We start from the raw sequence: 15,672 nt of genomic DNA on the forward strand, positions 1-15,672 counted from the left end.
AGCTGCATTTTCATTTCTTTGTGAAGATTAATGGGCACCAAAAATGTGCTATCAGAATTGTACTAGAAGAAATTAAATTCCATCTTGAAAAGTCAGTGTGGGGCTATGACATTTCTGTCTGACCAGGATCTGACATGTCTGGGCAGCAATACCAGCTAGTAATTACCTATGGTGATGGGATTTTAAATCTTTTGTTTGATTGGGTAGCTGGGATGGGGAGGAAAAGTAGCATTGGAAGTGTATTGAAATGTGGGCTGATAGCATTTCTTCTGCTAATCGATGACTGTTTTGCTACCATTTTGCAAGAAACTTTCCTAAAACCCGACAGGATTAATAACTCATGAGCATTTCTGTGGAAGACCATACCACACTTAAGCTCGATTGTTTCATGTCATCACTGAGGAAAACCTAGTAGCAACAAAGAGATTATTTGCTAACAATTATAGGAGAATAATAGTTTATTATAGCACTAGGATTTTAGAACTAGTTTAAGTTATTACAGTATCTAGTTTACATACTTGCATTTGCCAACCACTGCATGCATGGAAATGCAGATTCCTTCTGAATCAGCAGCAGGTGATGAGGCAGTGACAACTGCACCTAACTGATTACCCTCTAAAAACTGCTTCACATTATTCAGCAGTGATGCCACTGGACAGTAAAGGAACAGCATTGGTGGGTTCTAGTAGAAACTCCGTTTATTTATTCCTAGGTCTCAGAAGGAGACATTGCAGAGAGAGGAAGTTGCATTCAAGACATTTTTGGGGGCAAAAATCTTTTAACAGGGCAAGGAGAAGAGTTACAGAAATTTATATTCCACAGGAATTAATTCCACAGAAAAAATCATTTGGTAATTTTCTGTCTTAAGAGGGGCAGCTTTACATTTTTAATAGTGAAACCATAATGGGGAGAGTGATTGTCTCATGGAGAAGTAGTAAAAGCCTGTAAGGCTCTTTGCTCAAAATATGCAGAGTAGCCTACATGCTGCTCTGATCCACGAAATTAGCAAGTCCAGCCACTTTTATAGGATTTGCTGATATCAGTGGTGGAACACCTGATGTGATACTCTCATATTACGCTAGTAGAGAGCAAAGGGAATGGCTGACATGGCTAAATGTCTTATGCAATGTTCCCTAACTGGTAAACTAGATAAAAATAGCTCAGTCCTACATCATCTGGTGTACTTATGAACCTCAGATATACAGGGGAACCTCATCCATTAATTTTGTTAATCTTCAGCTCATAAGGTGGCAACATTTAGATTCTAAGTTAGAACTGGATCAAAGCAGAATGGAAACATTATTTTCTTAAAAAATGATAGAATTGAATCATATGTTTATGGAACAGTCTAGAATGACATGCATCTTACAAGTAGCTATAGAATGTTAGAGAAGGAAGAAATTATGTTAATTAAATAGTGGAGTTTAATTAGTATTTTGTGAATATACATTTGTATAATCAAGAAAGTATGAGCTTTTTGATGATCCTCACCTGGTTCAGCCATAGATCTTGGTTCTAAAGAGAAGAAGAGCAGAATTAGCAGATTGAGTTACTACTTCCTTTTGCCAGTAATTTTCTTAAACACTAAATACAAAGCTTGATCTTCTCAGTAAGATGGAATATTCCTTTTGATGCAGTTTTCTAAGGGGTGGTGGAGACAGCCAGGCCTTGTACTCAAATGTATGTCAAATCCACTGAACAATATGAACACTTACAAACATTTTTGAGAATTTATGAATAGGAAAAAAATTCTGGAAGAAGTTTTTTTTTGCAATCTTAGTACTACTTTATTGTGTCATAAGACAATTACTGAAACTATTACACACATGAAAATGAGTTATGATAAAATATGTTTTCCTATAGGTTTAATTTTGTGTGGTATGTAAGGACTTTTTATTGAGTTTCAGCAATTTTAGCATGCCAGAAAACTGCAGATTTTTTGACTGCACTTAAAAATTAAAGTAGAAGTATATGTTTACAACCTAATATCTATCGTGCACATACATATGGAACCATGCCAATATGTACATCAGGTTACTTTTGTGGATAAATAAGCAATCCACTGCCCGTAAGCTCTATTGCAATAGCACTTAACTATAAGATAAGGGATTTATGGGCAATGCAGCTCTACATAAATGGTGCAAAACCAAAAACAAACACTGAAAGTAAGTCTGGATTAGAAAAGGATATTGAAGTGGCAAAGGGATCAAAGCAGAAAAAAACAACTCAGTAGTTTGGGGAATCTCAGACAAATACTACCTGTGAGTATGCTGTTTAATTCATCCACAGTTTTGGCTTCTAGAACCCAGATATATTGCCATAAGTATGGCTTATATAGTTCTTACCATTGCAGTGAGAAATTCAAAGTGTTGCTTTTAGCAGTTGCGTTGCTTGCCTGTATTTCATTAGACACAGTATTTCCACACAAGAAACGTACTTTTCTGTAATATCCTAAAATCTGGAGAGTCTTCTATCAGTGTCCCTTCTCTATACCATTCAACCTTTGGGGAAGGAGCTCCTTTCACCCGACATTCAAAGACCACAAGCTGCCCCTCAGAAGCTGAAATATCCTGTAACATCTAATAGAGAAAACGAATAGACAGTCAGTAAAAGTCTTATTGGTCTGGCAGTAATACTGATTTCAGTAAGATTTCATAAAGCCACTCAATCCTTGAATGGCTTAAGAAATGCATAATTCCTTTTTTGTCTTTGTTAGAAAATTTTAATTACCTCTCACAATTAATTGGCTGCTAGTTTTCAAATATGTCATAGAACAAATTACCTTTGTAAACACAGGAGCAGCAATTATAGGTCTTCCATCCAGTCCTTGCAAATAGTTAGTGGGGCTTTGAGTCTGCAGATTGCAAAACATCATATGATGATATTTAGGTGTATAGTGGTTATTTTCCCATATACAGAAGAAACATGCTTTTGGAATGGCACAAGAGATTTTGGTGGGCGAAGTCTAAAGCAAAATATTTAATGAAATGAGAAAACCTTGCTCTATTGTAGGCAACTGCTAGTGGTCTTCCTTAATGGGATACTGCCTGGGTAACAATGCTCTTATTGCCTTACTGAGTTAGTCATGGCAAGGAAAACTTCACTGCAACGTAACATCTTTCCTTAATACTTTGCTAAAGCAGATCTATGTAGGCTGCTTGGTGGTAGTCTCTTTTTAAAACTTCTTACTTGAAAAATATCTGTGGATGTTAATATGGAAAAGTTCAGTCAAGTCATGTGTGTGTCTAATCCTTTGCCAAAACCAAATAATTTCAGAGGTGGAATGTGGCCTTATTGAGCCTACTCAGTGAAATCTGAATGATATTGTTCTCCTCCTGGAAAACATCCTTATATGACTTAGTTAATAGAGTTTTCCATTTTAGTGAAATAGAATCTGCCCCAGAACAGCAGAATTAGTGCTTCAGTATCTCAGGAAACAGCCAAATTCTATAGATGGTGTCTTACAGGCCAACAAAATTAAAAATGGTGATTTTTGAGATAACCACTACTCTGGACTTAGGCAGCCTCTGTCAAAATGGCATAATGTTACTAGGGCTTAGTTCTGTTCTCTTTGTAGTCAAAAATACATGCGCATTGCTTCACCTATTCAGTATCTGTTTACTGGTTACCACCTAATTCTAGTCTGTAAACATTGAAAAGGCAGTGTAAAGTGCCTTAGTTTTATTTTTAAGGAGATACGCGTCTTCCTTCCGTTAGGAAAGAATGCACAATTACGAATATTCTGATAGTTTGAAGCAAAAAGGACTCTAAATGCATGTTAACATTAATTAGAAACTCTTTGATATGGATATTAAAATGTTATGTGTAAATAGCATATCTACATATAAAGTAAACATAGTAGGGAAATCATTCCACTTAAGTTTCATTGAAAGAAAATTATTTCAGGTGAGTTCTTGAGAGAGAAAAAAAGTTACAGGAAACTTTTAGGAAAGGTACAGGAAAAAGTTATAGGCTGCCACTATTGAAAGTGAATGAGTCAGTCTGCAATGAGGCCAGTGAGCTGAGTTACACATCCAAGTGCCCTTCACGGCATGCAGTCTCTGACCTGCTGGAGTGCACACAGATTCCCACCGCTGGCTGAGCTAGCAGCAGCTGCTCCTTCTGCTCATTGCCGCAGAGATGCCTGTAACCTGGGGGTGAAAGATTCCCTTCCCTGTACCAGGTGCTAAAGGTTACCTAGTAGGCAGAACATCTCTTCTGTGTATGCAACTACTGTATGGCGGTAAGGTTCAAAGACTGAAGTTCATCAGCAAAGCAAAAACTAGAAAATTTGTGGATTCTGAGTCACAAACTGGAGAAGAAACACCTTTGCAAGAGCTTGCTTTTGGTCCTTGAAATTCACCATATTGTCTCCCCTACCTGATTAACTGGTGTTGACACAGGCTGGATAGGTACAGACACAGGCTGAGCCACCGCAGATGGTGCCTTGGAGGTCTCTAGATGCTTTGTTGCAGTTCTAGCAGCAGGAGATGCTTCATTCAAGAAGGTGTCAGCTGGCTTTGGTTTGCTGTGGAATATTAACCAAAAACAAATTCTCTAATTGAAAGCTAGAGCTGCATGTGTCCCCCTTATTTATGTCTGTCCCAGTTACATGTCGACCCCAGCTTCACTTCCAGGATTGAATTCCAATTGATCTAAACTGATACGTACTCCTAGGTAAACTGTATTTTATAAGAATCAGGCTACTTATTTTGCCATTCTGATCTCTCATACTTAGTTCAGTTACACCAAGTGTAATAAATGGCCAGGATTAACTCATTTATGGCTTGAAAGCTACTGTTACCAGCTCTGAGCATCATGAGAGCAGTGCTAGTTTCTCAGAGGACAATGCTAATTTCTCTTGCTCCCTGAACTTGTATGAAGATTTGGGCCTATAAGGTAATGAAAATACCATTGTCTACTAGGATACAGATTCAATAATTTACTGCTGAAAAATAAAAAAAAAGAAAGGTATGCTTCTGACCAACATATCATGCAACCTTGGAAGTGTACATGTCACATCTTCACTTCTTCTAGGTTATTTCTCTATGGAAGTAAAAGAGTTGACCCTATTTTTTTTTTTTTTTACTGCTAAATGAAATAATTCAGATAATGAAGAGATGGTCTTTTTATTCAGTTTGAGCACTGACTGCTCTGGAATGTACCACAGGTCCCCACAGGAAAGCCATCCTTGAAACCAGAGAAAGCCTTACTCAGGGTGAACGTACAGTTATGGTGATCACCGATTTCTGTTTTAAAATTATGGATTTTTTCTTCACCGGTTCTCATATTAATTCCCTTTAATTACAGGTGTTCAGATTCATGTGACAACAGCTGGAAGCTAGGCAAATATGAAGACACTCTGATTTATACCCAAAACTGCTATTTTGTAATTCTACCATCTGAGGACATCCCGTTACAATGTCGGAGCAGCAATCTTTTTTTTCCCTAAGAATTATTTCACAATTTAATGAGGTAAGCAACTTAGAGATGTCATCAAGTGATCAGGATCCTAGTCAACATTACATTAACACCTAATGAGATGAATAAGAAGAAAGAGTATGCCAGAGACACCTCAAAAAGTCTGAGCTAAAACTCTGAAAACCTTAACAATTCATCCAAAAGTATAACCCTCATTAATAAATAATGGAAAAAAATAAGGTGCAAGTCTATTCAATTAAAATTTTCTATTTGTATAGCACTGGTTCCTATTGAGGTTGAATTAGTGCATACAAAGGAGTTCAAAATAAGAGACTGATTATTTTAGTTTTCAGCGAGCCTGAGTCCCTTTGAATTCACAGAAAGACTTTGATTCTGAAAGATTGGATCAGGTTCTAAATGCAAGGAGAATGGATTTCATTTAGGAAAAACATAATTATTTCCCAGGGTTTAGATTACATCTGACACCTTTTTTTTTTTTTTTTTTTAATAATTAACTAGTCTTTTATGCCATCATTTCAGCTTGCATTAGTTCATATGTGTTAATTGCCTTATCTTAAATCTAAATAATGCATGTATAGCCATCTTCTTCCAAATACTTTAATGTAAGAAATTTTACTTTTAAATTGGATACCTAAATCAACTTTAAGATGGGTCTGAATTTTAAGATGCTATCAAATGGCATCTGGTTTAGTACATTAATTTTAGTAGTTTAATCTTTCAGGTAACCTATTTCTCCTTATGTTTAGATTTAATATTAAAGTTTCAATTCTTAAGCTAAAGTTGGAGACACACAAGCAAATGTGTAGTTGTTCCATACTATTTTAAAGCAAACAAGCAAACACACAAACAAAATGCAACCCGAATAATCCAAGCAAATCTCAAACACAAGCCTAATGTGTTGGAAGTTGCAAAATATTAATGGAAACTGAAATGTCTATGCTTGTGGGGTTATTAAACTGTAAGAGATATGGAAAATGTAATTGATTTTCAACTTACTGATCCATTTCGTCTTTGATTATTTCACCTTCAGAGTCAGAAGAAGAGACTCCTGTGAGAAAGAAAAAAACCCAAACACTTAGCAGAGGTGTTTTGGGAGTTTATCTATGAATGATACAAACCTTTATTCATATTTCCTCTAACACATTCTAAGGGTGTATATTATAAAGCTAAGCCAAAACGGAAGATCAGATTGCAGTGGAAATGAACCAACATTGCATACTGTGCAAGATGCAGAACTGCTATTGACATAAGGCAAATTTGGGATAAAGTGTGTATGAAATGAGGAATACAGCATCCAAGGGTGAATGCATACCTTGGTCTCCCCAGATTCTCTTTAAAATGACACCAGTAGATTTTAGTCTGTAATTTTTGTTGTGAATCATATAAGAATTTTTTTTTTTTTCTACTGGCTTAAAAAAAAAGGGGGGTGGGGGAAGGGGGGTGTGGGAGGGAGGGTAATGTAGCTGTTGCAATGAAACTGGTGCCTTATAGCACAGTTTGGAGAAGATACTAGCTCAGTTTACTAACAGCTGTCTTACTGAGACATTTTACACTTCTGATTCAGCTTTCACTGCATTTGTAATTTGCATTTTCTCTCCTGTTCCTGCCAGTGAGCATCTCCATCAGTCATGGCTTCCATCCGACATCCTCTGAGTTAGATAAAAGCAGGCCTTGGCCCCAGTCTCGAGCAGTAGTAAATCCCTGCCAAGCACAGACATTTATAGCATCTATTGTGCAAGTAAAAGACCAAATTGCTGGCATATTTATTTTGGTTACGAGGTCCCAGTAATAAGTTAGGATGAAGCTATCCTGTATTCAGTTTGGGATAATGACTGAAGGGAAAAGATATTAGAAAGAATTAGATACAAATTTAAATATTTATCTTTCTGTAAGGTATGACACAAAAAAAATATAAGTTGGCATCAGAATCTGAATATTTTTAGACTTTACTCTCGCTGTGAGATATAGAAAGTCTCTGGGGAACAACACAATAAAATTACATGTAAGGGGCAGTCACTCATCTGAAGGTTATTTTACAGAGAAATAATAAAGACGTTAATAACTATGAAGCATTGACTCCCTGCTGTGTATTTTTTGTGACAAATCTATTTACACAGTTAACATACAAAGTACATAATTATATCTTAATCCTGTATGATCAATTTAAACAACAATTTCTGCAACAATTCTATCATTACCTTCTATGTAAATCTCTGCAGAGGTGGAGTCTGTTCCATAGATGTTTGAAGCAAAGCACGAGTAACGTCCTGTATCCTCCTCAAAAGCTTCAACAATAACCAATGAGTGTTGATCACCTGCCTGGATAATTTGAATGTCTGGTGAATTTTCAAGCTCCTTCCCTTCACAGTACCACCTGCAAGGCAAAATACACTGTTTATCAATGCAATGAACTTGACAAATAGAATGACATTGTTCAAAGTCTTTCTGATGATAAAATGGGTGGTTGTTGGCCTGAAGATTCTGACAGAGTATTGCAGGTAAGTGTAGAATCAATAGTCATAGGAATAAATCATTTTTTGTTTTTCATAATATTTAACTACAGTAAATAATAGAGCTCCTTTCTTTGCAGTATTTAAACATGCTAACAAACTAATTTATATAAACGATTCTAGCACATATTTTTCTTGATACACAGATTTCAGTAGTAGAGTAGAAGAGCTCTGAATTTGGAATGCTGTCGATTCAGCTCTGAATTTTTCTTGGTGTACATTCAAATATGTGTTGTAGTTTAAACTGTAGAAAAATAAGAAACACACCTAAGTAAACAAATTCACCTCAAACTTGTGATTCCAAAGTTCATGTTCATTCAGAATGTGACTGAAATTTACTATAATATTGTCCTCTGTTTTATCGTATATTTAAGACAATCTGCTTTTTATAGAAGATAGAATAAGTGTATCACAAGGAAAGATAAGTGATTTATTACAATATAGAGGCATTTCCTTACAAGGACATGGGCAGTAAGACAGCTGGAGCTTGATTTCTTCTCTGTATTATACTGCTGTTTTTCTCTGTTAAACCCAGTTACACATCCAAGAATATACTTGGCCCTTTAGAGACTTCATGCTTTCATTTGAGGCATTTCTATGTGCCTCAGTGTTCAGAATGGCTATTTCAGTAGAAAATACAGGAATCCAAGCAAAAGTAAAAGCAGCACCTAAAAAGCACCAAATGACAGTAACCATCACTCAATCTGAGAGCTAGTAGGAGAGGAGAGCAGGCCTGATTGCTATTGCTTGTTAATATGAAGGCAGAACAGAAAGAGAAAAAGCAGGTGGGTTTGAAGAACCAGATTCAAATTTAATAAGACAATCTAGGTTTTATATATATATATATATATATATATATATATATATATAGTACCATGTATAGGGATCCAGAGTTAAATGTTTAGGATAATACTCAGAAATATCTGTATGATTTTTTGATAATTAGCTGAATTTGAAGAACCAAACTAAGGTGCATTTGTGTTTTCACTATAACCTTTCTCATAGATATAAAACTGCACAAAAATATTTGTATTTTCTGTTTATTGCTGCTTTCTTAACTACATATGGTTGATTAATGCATCTTGTGCTTTGTGGGTGGGAACTGTCACACTGACATTTTTTATTTAATTGACCTTTTAAAAAGAATAATTGTTTCATCCATCTTTATGTAAGTACCTGCCAGTTTCTGAATGCAAACAAATGCTATCAATGCAATAGCAAATATATTTACTATTATATATCGTACAAAATAAGATTAGTTGTAGAAAGGATAAAAATATATTACTGAGTAATAAATTATAATAATTCATATTTTGTGGCTCATTATACAAGATGCTTCAATACATTTTCATCTCAGATAATTTAGAAAAACATTAATAAATAAATTTGTTTAACCATTCAGTTGAATTCACCTCTTGCAAGCACAACTTTTTATAAAAGTTTGTGCTACAAATTGAACATGAAGAAAAGCCCAAATCAACATCTTAGGGGAAAAAAAATAAATATATCTGTAAGACAGTCCATACCAATGGAAAACCAGAATTTGATAGAAATGCAATGCAGAAATGAAAAAAAGAGCCACAAATAGACTGAGTTATGAAGGAGTACAAATCTAGAACTTAAATGCTGATTATGTAGGTAAGAAGTAAACTATGTACTATTTGTGCACCATTAGTCCTAGCCATCCAACATGGCTTTCTTAAAGTAGACAGGGTATTCCCCATTCCACTTGGAGTTGCACACTAGCGTAATCTGTAGCTGTACAGTCAACAGACTTGAATTTGCAGCTTGGAAAGCGTACCGATCTGCCTGTTACTGAGGGAGACTCCTGCACTATGGAATGAATCATGCTGCTTAACACAATTTCCCCTTTTAGAAAGGCAAACCTTTGTAGCTAGAAAGCTAGAACTTGGTTTGTGTCTACATCTGCTTGCTTATCCTTTTTTACAAACCTCCTTTGTAACACGAATTGAAAATGTGTCTAAGAAAATTACTTTTATAAATTTAACATTTCTGATTGCAACAGACAGTCATTTAGTAAATATCATCATGTTAAAAGAGGATGCCAGTAGGGTATAAAATGTCCCAGCTCTCTTCCCTGACATTTCACAGCTAAGTACAGTTTACTAAAATACATCCACATCCTTCTTGCAGGGTTTTACCACCACACCAAGAAACTGTCACTGCTTTATGCAGAAACTTCAACCAAAGTCACTAATTTCTCTTCCGTTTGAACCTTAGGGCTCTGATAGACCAGCTTTTTCAGATGTGGCAGCAGTGCTTTAAAATGCTAAAATCCTGATGCTGACTTCTTTGCTGAAGGTTTCTCACTCTGAAGTGAGGATGGCAGGTTCAAATGTGTTCCCAGGCCCAGCTGCCTCAGTCTTAGTCTAATGAAAATGGGTTTGCACCAGGACACTGGATATGTGAATTTCAGGTAACTGAACTATACAAATTCTCCTATATATCACTCTTGGTAAATGTTAATAACCATAAAAGAAGGGGCTGGATAGTCAGGAAGCTACAGGTGCATTTAAATTGCCATGGGTGCTTGCATGAACTCAATGTGATCCTCAACATTGAGAATGTATTCCTCTATCCCTTTGAAGTTTGTCATTTGCTAGGTTTTCTACCACTCTGGTGGGCAAAATGAGATTGTCCAAGGTACTTTCTGTCAGTGGACAATCTGCCTAGGGCAACACTTTACTTCAGGGTAGCTTTCAGCAGCCATTCATGCTGCTTCTCAGACCTCAATGGAACTTGTTTAAGGTGCTTCACAATACAATTGTAAACAGTGTTTTGGATATTAACCAAAAGCATACAAACATGCAATATCTGTGGAAATTTAGGAGGTAGCTGTCATCATACAAAAGGGAGTAATAACATCAGTATATACCCTAGGATCCCAGGTGAGCTAGCACATGTAAAAAGATAAATAAGAACTTACTGGGTGTTCAGACTACAAGTCCACCTAACCCAGCATGCTGACTTAACAGTGGTAAAAGCAGACACTTATGAAAGAGTATAAAAGTGGAGCAAATACATACATATATATATATATATGTATATTAGTATACTTATCCTAGAGTATCTAACCATTCTCATTATCTTTTTTATCTTTGTTATCTTGTATCTTTATCTTTTATTTACCATTCTCTATCTTTTTTTAGAAGCTGTGAAGCAGCACTTAAAAATAATTTTTAAAAGGTGAAATCAGTGGTCTTAAAATTATTATTTGCAAACTACTTCTTTTTTAAAGGATTTCACTATCACAGTACCATTGCCATTATTTTCTAGTAGATTGTATGAATCTTCATTAACATTTAGCTTGCAAATCCTGCTTTTTATTTGTGTCATCTTTATTTTGAAATAATTGTTTTACACTTCTATTTAGAGTACATTTCCTTTAAAAATAATGATCCTTCCAGCTTCTGATTGAGCTATAGTGTTCATATTCCATCATAGTCCAGTCAGGAACCTTTCAGATCCTCTAATACAAACCTCTTCAGACAGAAGTAAGTGCAACAACTATTTTAGACTCTGCCCACAATGACTTACCCAAACCTGGTATTTTCCCCCGCTAATAATTAGATACAGTGGAGCTTTTTTCACTGGCTCCACAGAAGTGCATATCACATTTGCTTTTCTGTACAGTCATGTCCTTATAAACATGTAGATACAGATACCACAGCTAGTAGCGGGGTCCTTGGAAACCAGAACAGAAACATCTAGTGCCTGGGATAAAGGAACAACTCTACCACAAGTAAGTAGAGGAAAAGTTTAGCAGTCCCAATGAAGAAGCATGGGTATCTGCATTACAGGGCTGACTGAAAATGTCCTTTGAAATTGATTAGTGCCAGTTTTAAATTCCAGACCAGGAAATTACATAGGATTCCTGTTATCCCAAAGGGGGGATTTTTATTTATATTTTTTTTATTATATGTTGTATTATATGGTTTATTCTGATGTTGCTTTCAAGATTTGCAATTGATGATAATTGAAAATGGTCACATTTTTGGAGAGAAGTTGTAGGACTACAAGCATAAATTTGGTATGTGAACGTACAAGTTGCTTTTAGGTGTCTAATACATATAGGCAACTGTGTACTTTAGGCTCTGAGTCATGGGACTTACTCATGCCTTTTTATATACCTACCGCATGCCTCCTTCTTCTAATGTAGCCTTGGTTTAGCATGTTAGCTTTAGCGGATATGAAAAACTATTCAAAAGAATACCCATGTTCTAGAATTTTATCTCAATTTCAGCAGCACCTTTTCAAAGCATTAAATTAACTTATACAGTATGGTGATATTCTGGTTTTGTGTTCACTCAAATGTGGCTCCTCACTCAAGTGACACATATAGCAAAACGCATTACACAGAATGCTGTATACAATCACTATTAAGGTGTAATAACTCTTTATGTTACTAGTGGTCATCTTTTCCAATTAACCTTTGTGTGTCTGTGTGAAGATAAGTCTGTATTGCATGCCTATGTGAGGCACAATTCTAATTTTCTATAAGCAAATTTAAAAACACCATATAAGCTATTTATCTCCATTATTTTAGTAGTATGTCAGTAGTATATTCCTTTAGTAGTATATTCCTTTACTTGACTTAAACAGACAGTGGAGCAGGATTGAGTTAATTCTTTTCTTTGCAGTTATTTTTTCCTATGATTAGTTAAAAATTCGCAACATAAGTGATTTAATAATTCAGGAATAAACTTCTGTTTCAAACATTTGTTTAGTACTTCTATGCAGTGCATTTTCATAGTTATTCTAGTTATTTTGAGATTAAGCTGAGAAAAAGAACATTCTCCATGTATGCTATCTCTTTGAAATGCTTATAAATGAAAAACAATTCTCTTTTGTGAAATTAAGTTTTATGTAAATCTTTGGCATGGCCATGTCTACTCTTTGCTTATTAACATTTTATTTTATTCTTACCATCCAAACATTGTACGTGTTAGCAATGAAATGTCAGTTCCAAGGGGAGTTCTGACATTGAGATATGTGGCATGACTGAAGTAGCAATGCTGTCTGTCACTGACATTTCATTCCTGCCATGAATTGTAATGATAGCTTCATCATACAAGGCAGGTTCACATTAAGCACAAGCAGTGTCATTCACTGTGCCAAATTAATCCTAGGTCTTAATCTATTGACTTGACTATTACTTGCATGTAAGAGAAGTTTGGCTCTCTAGACTTTGAGAACTAAAACAGATACATGTTTTCATTTGGCAGCCAGGAAGAAAAAAGTCTTAATCAATCTTACGTGGCTTCAAAGTCTCTAAAAATCTGTGATTAGTTACAGCTCCAGTCTCCTTAAACAAAGCAGCACTAAAATGCATTTTTTTTAAGCTTTGTATGCCTGTGTTAAAGAATGTTTTCATGGAAACCTTATGACATACAGCCTGTTTTTAGAACTTCAAATCCTCATGACACTTTCAGGATAGCTGTGTATGCCAAACCATGCAATGTGATTCATAAGTAAAATTAACCTAAGAGTGATGTGCCAAACAGTTTGGAAAAATGTAGGCACCTCTGAACTTGAGGGAATAAGGAGTGCTCTCCTCACAAAGGGGAGTGAATGTCACACCTATCATTACTCATACACAAACAAAGCTGTAGAAGGAAGGATGAGAAAGAGGTCATCAAAACCTTTAACAGTTTGGAAATATGAAGAAATACTTCTCTTAAATGCTTATCTCTAACCTGCAGTATAGTCAAAGTAATAAATCAATAAACTTAGTAGTGCTCTTTAGTTGCAAGGTAAGGTTTGAGTTAGCTAGAGGCCCATATACTACAGTGTCAGTCTGTCACTTCTGACACTGCATTCAGCTGATGATACTGAAAAAGGGGTAACATTTAATTTAAGCTTCTTTCTAGATATGTGGGCTTAATGAGCTTCCTCTAACATGTGAGTGTGTTACATTAAGGCTGAGTTATCTTAAGAAACAATTGGACAGGTCTGTCTGTATTCAGCCAAGCAGGATTTAGCTTTCTATATCCATATTCATATTTCAAATCAGTTCCTGATTTCTTCTCTTGCTCCAACGTCCAGTTTTCTGTCCCTTAGTGAGCCCTTATATAGTCCAGGCAGTTACCTACCAAGCATGTAGATCATAATGCTGTATCATTGCCAATGATATTTTGACCCTGATCCATCATGAATGACATTTACACCATTTTTACATCATCAATTTTGTTTTGTACTGTCCTGCTTTCAAACATGGTATCTGTCCATCATATTCTCCAGTCCTTTCCATTCCTGTGATCTGCTTCTTTCTAAATCTCCTGTCTGTTATTTCTCTCTTATAATTCCCACTACGTTTGTTTAACCATCAGATTGCTCCTGGTGTTGACTGAGAAACTATGTTACAGAGCTGGTTGAATCATGTTCTTATTTTGCAATACCCTGGGTTCCCACAGTACTGCTTCTACACAGTGAGTGTATGTATTATAAGCATTATAAGTAACTTGGGATTGATTCCTTTCTATGGTTAGGAAGTCCATTTTAAATCAAAGGACACAGGCAAGTATGCACCTCCACACGTGGGTCCAAAGGATGCTTGGTTATTGAGCTTGGTCATTCAGCTAAGTTGAAGGAAGAAAAAATCACGCCTTAAAGCCAGTCAGCCTTAAGCTTTCTTTCATCAGTTGCCACTTTGCCAGTTAGTCCTGTCCTGAGACTACTGATTTTCATACCTCTCTTGCTTATCTATCAGAATTCTTCTCTCCTTGCCTGTCTCCACAGATCCTGAACCTAACTCATCACGAACCTTGAAAAACTGTTACCCTCAAAGCAAGGTATGCTAATTCTGAGCCCAGTTCTGCATAGTTCCAAAACTATGGCCAACAAGATGCTTCCTGCATTTTTGAAACTTTGCACAGCAGATCAAAGACACACACTATTCTTTGAAAACAAAACCAAAAATGAAACCCCGCATTCTCATGTCTCCATAGTTAATGGAACACATACGCCAAAGTATATTACATTTTCTGGTTTCCTTATGCTGTAGCACTGACTAAAAAGGCCTTGGCCACTGGAAGCACATGAATGTTTATCACTCAAGCAAGTGAATTATTTTACACCCTTTTCTAGTGTTACTCCTACACATTGGTGGAGTTGAAAGAATCTTGAATGAACGGGACAGAAGTTGTATGATCAGGAAAGTGTTCAAGCAGCTAACATTACCATCTTTCTGCTTAATACAGCATGTGCATACACACACAAGGAGTATGTATGTAATGCATAAATCACAACTTACCCCCTTGTGGTTTATCTCTTACTTGTTAGTTTAAATTGTAAAACTGAAAACTGAGCCCAGTCTTTTTCTTGAGCTTGACTACTTGGGACTGATTTCCCCTATGGGACTTCTTTCTCCCTGTCCCTACTATCTGTGGCCTTGGAGCATGTAAGTTCTGGGCTTCTATGTTAGTTCCTCTAAGACCCTGATCTGACTACAAGCATTAATCAGTAAACTAGGGTTGCATTTCTGTTTGGAGCAGTACTGTGCCTGGCAGCAGTGTATTGTTGTTGGAAAGTTTGATGGACACTTATTCTATAGAAGTGTAATAGTTCCTGTACTGACTAGCATTCACATAAGTAGCTTATTTTATGATTTAAAATTAACAAAATCAAATATTGAAATAGAAATTTCAGTTAAAAATCTTCAGTTTTGTTGGGATAAAAGAAGACTGAAGTTACAAAGATA

The 15,672-nt window shown here is 35.9% G+C and overlaps 1 protein-coding gene across 5 annotated transcripts in view; it reads right to left on the reverse strand.

The window, feature by feature from the left end:
• The window catches only part of MYPN (myopalladin), a 75,175-nt gene that overhangs the window by 30,915 nt on the left and 28,588 nt on the right, over positions 1-15,672 (reverse strand). For all 5 annotated transcript variants that reach the window (XM_062630476.1, XM_062630473.1, XM_062630472.1 and 2 more), the window contains 6 exons: positions 7,641-7,816; positions 6,439-6,490; positions 4,381-4,528; positions 2,783-2,854; positions 2,438-2,579; positions 1,492-1,515 (listed from right to left, as the gene is read on the reverse strand). In XM_062630476.1, the coding sequence (XP_062486460.1) occupies positions 1,492-1,515; positions 2,438-2,579; positions 2,783-2,854; positions 4,381-4,528; positions 6,439-6,490; positions 7,641-7,816 (614 nt within the window). The remainder of the gene's footprint in view (positions 1-1,491; positions 1,516-2,437; positions 2,580-2,782; positions 2,855-4,380; positions 4,529-6,438; positions 6,491-7,640; positions 7,817-15,672) is intronic.

The sequence above is a fragment of the Pezoporus occidentalis genome, unplaced genomic scaffold (genome assembly GCF_034315485.1).
Source record: "Pezoporus occidentalis ecotype Australia unplaced genomic scaffold, CSIRO_AGI_Poc_V1 ctg352, whole genome shotgun sequence".
Taxonomy (NCBI): domain Eukaryota; kingdom Metazoa; phylum Chordata; class Aves; order Psittaciformes; family Psittacidae; genus Pezoporus; species Pezoporus occidentalis.